Source organism: Fusarium tjaetaba (assembly GCF_013396195.1).
Source record: "Fusarium tjaetaba strain NRRL 66243 chromosome Unknown NRRL66243_c0000622, whole genome shotgun sequence".
NCBI classification, from domain to species: Eukaryota; Fungi; Ascomycota; class Sordariomycetes; order Hypocreales; family Nectriaceae; genus Fusarium; species Fusarium tjaetaba.
In genome coordinates this window covers 1-1,129 of record NW_023501818.1, presented here as the reverse complement: position 1 = coordinate 1,129, position 1,129 = coordinate 1, and the positions used below count along the sequence as shown (strand labels likewise).

Genomic DNA, 1,129 nt, shown 5'->3' with positions numbered 1-1,129 from the left:
TGTATTATTGTGGTATCATTCCCTCTCCCCCTTTGTAACTCTACAGAAAAGTGCTGTTTTGCAGATCACTAACAGAAAAAATCCGAATTCTCAAATAAAAAGACAAACAAACATATAGTCCACAACTCCACGCTTCAGATATGCTCACAGGGCAATANNTGACGATTGGTGGCCGATGAGGGCGTCAACGCCTTTGCCACTTCCGCCGTCGCTTGGACTCTTCGTTCTGAAATAATGAACGTTTCTGCATTCTCCAACGCCCAAGGCTTGCTCAAGGGAGGTGCGAAAGCAAGGGTGTACTCGGTGAAAGAGAGGATGATGGAGGAGAAAAATTTGATCGTGTGTGTTAAAGATCAAGGTTTCGAGTCTAATAGTAAGGTCGGTGTGAGGAGGTGCGAGTGAGGTCACTGTCCCAAGGAAGGTGCTCCTTCCACCCTCGGAGGAGAGTAGCGCCTGACAGTTGTTTGATACAGAAGCCGCGATCGACTTACTTCGCGAAGTGTGATCTTAGCGAGCGTTGTATCGAGGTTGCTCAGAAAAGGGGGCGAAAAGGGGGCGAAAAGCGACGGTAAACGGCGAAGGGGAAAAAAGACGACCTTTCGATCTTGATGCAGACTGTCTTCCCAAATACGTTAGCAAATACTCTCAACGTGGAAACATCATCAAGACTTACAGGCGAGACCTTGCGCTTATAGCCAACGGCTGTACTGAGAAAGCTCAGTAGAGAATCCCAAAGGGAAACGCATGCCGATCCAAATCGGTCTCGATAGAGAAACGAATGGTGGCATCCGCCCCCCTTACTGCCCTCAACACAATGTCTCCATGAATGAAGGCCACCTGCTGAAGGGCAGGGATCGTGGCGAAGATCTGCTTGTTCCACTGCCGAACATAGTGTTCGACAGCGGGCAGATCCGTGTCAGTCCCCGGGACCCCGGGTTGATGTTCCACGAGGATGGACCTCGGGAATGTCAACCCCAGCCGCTCCAGGTATTGCAACCTCGACAGCTCCTTGACAAGCACCTTGACGAATAGCTATGATAATGTTAGTAAAGTTCTGAATCAATAAGTAGCATGGTAGTTCAGATGAAGCAAGACATAATTTAGACCAGTTAGTCTAAATTTAGACTAA

At 48.5% G+C, this 1,129-nt stretch overlaps 1 protein-coding gene across 1 annotated transcript; it reads right to left on the bottom strand.

Annotated features, from left to right (window-relative positions):
* Nucleotides 1-717: 717 nt before the first annotated feature.
* Nucleotides 718-1,129, bottom strand: FTJAE_14220 (uncharacterized protein; the record flags this gene model as incomplete). The annotated part of the gene is made up of 1 exon (XM_037347432.1): nt 718-1,032. A coding segment is annotated over one exon (315 nt), but the record flags the coding sequence as incomplete, so codon positions are not given.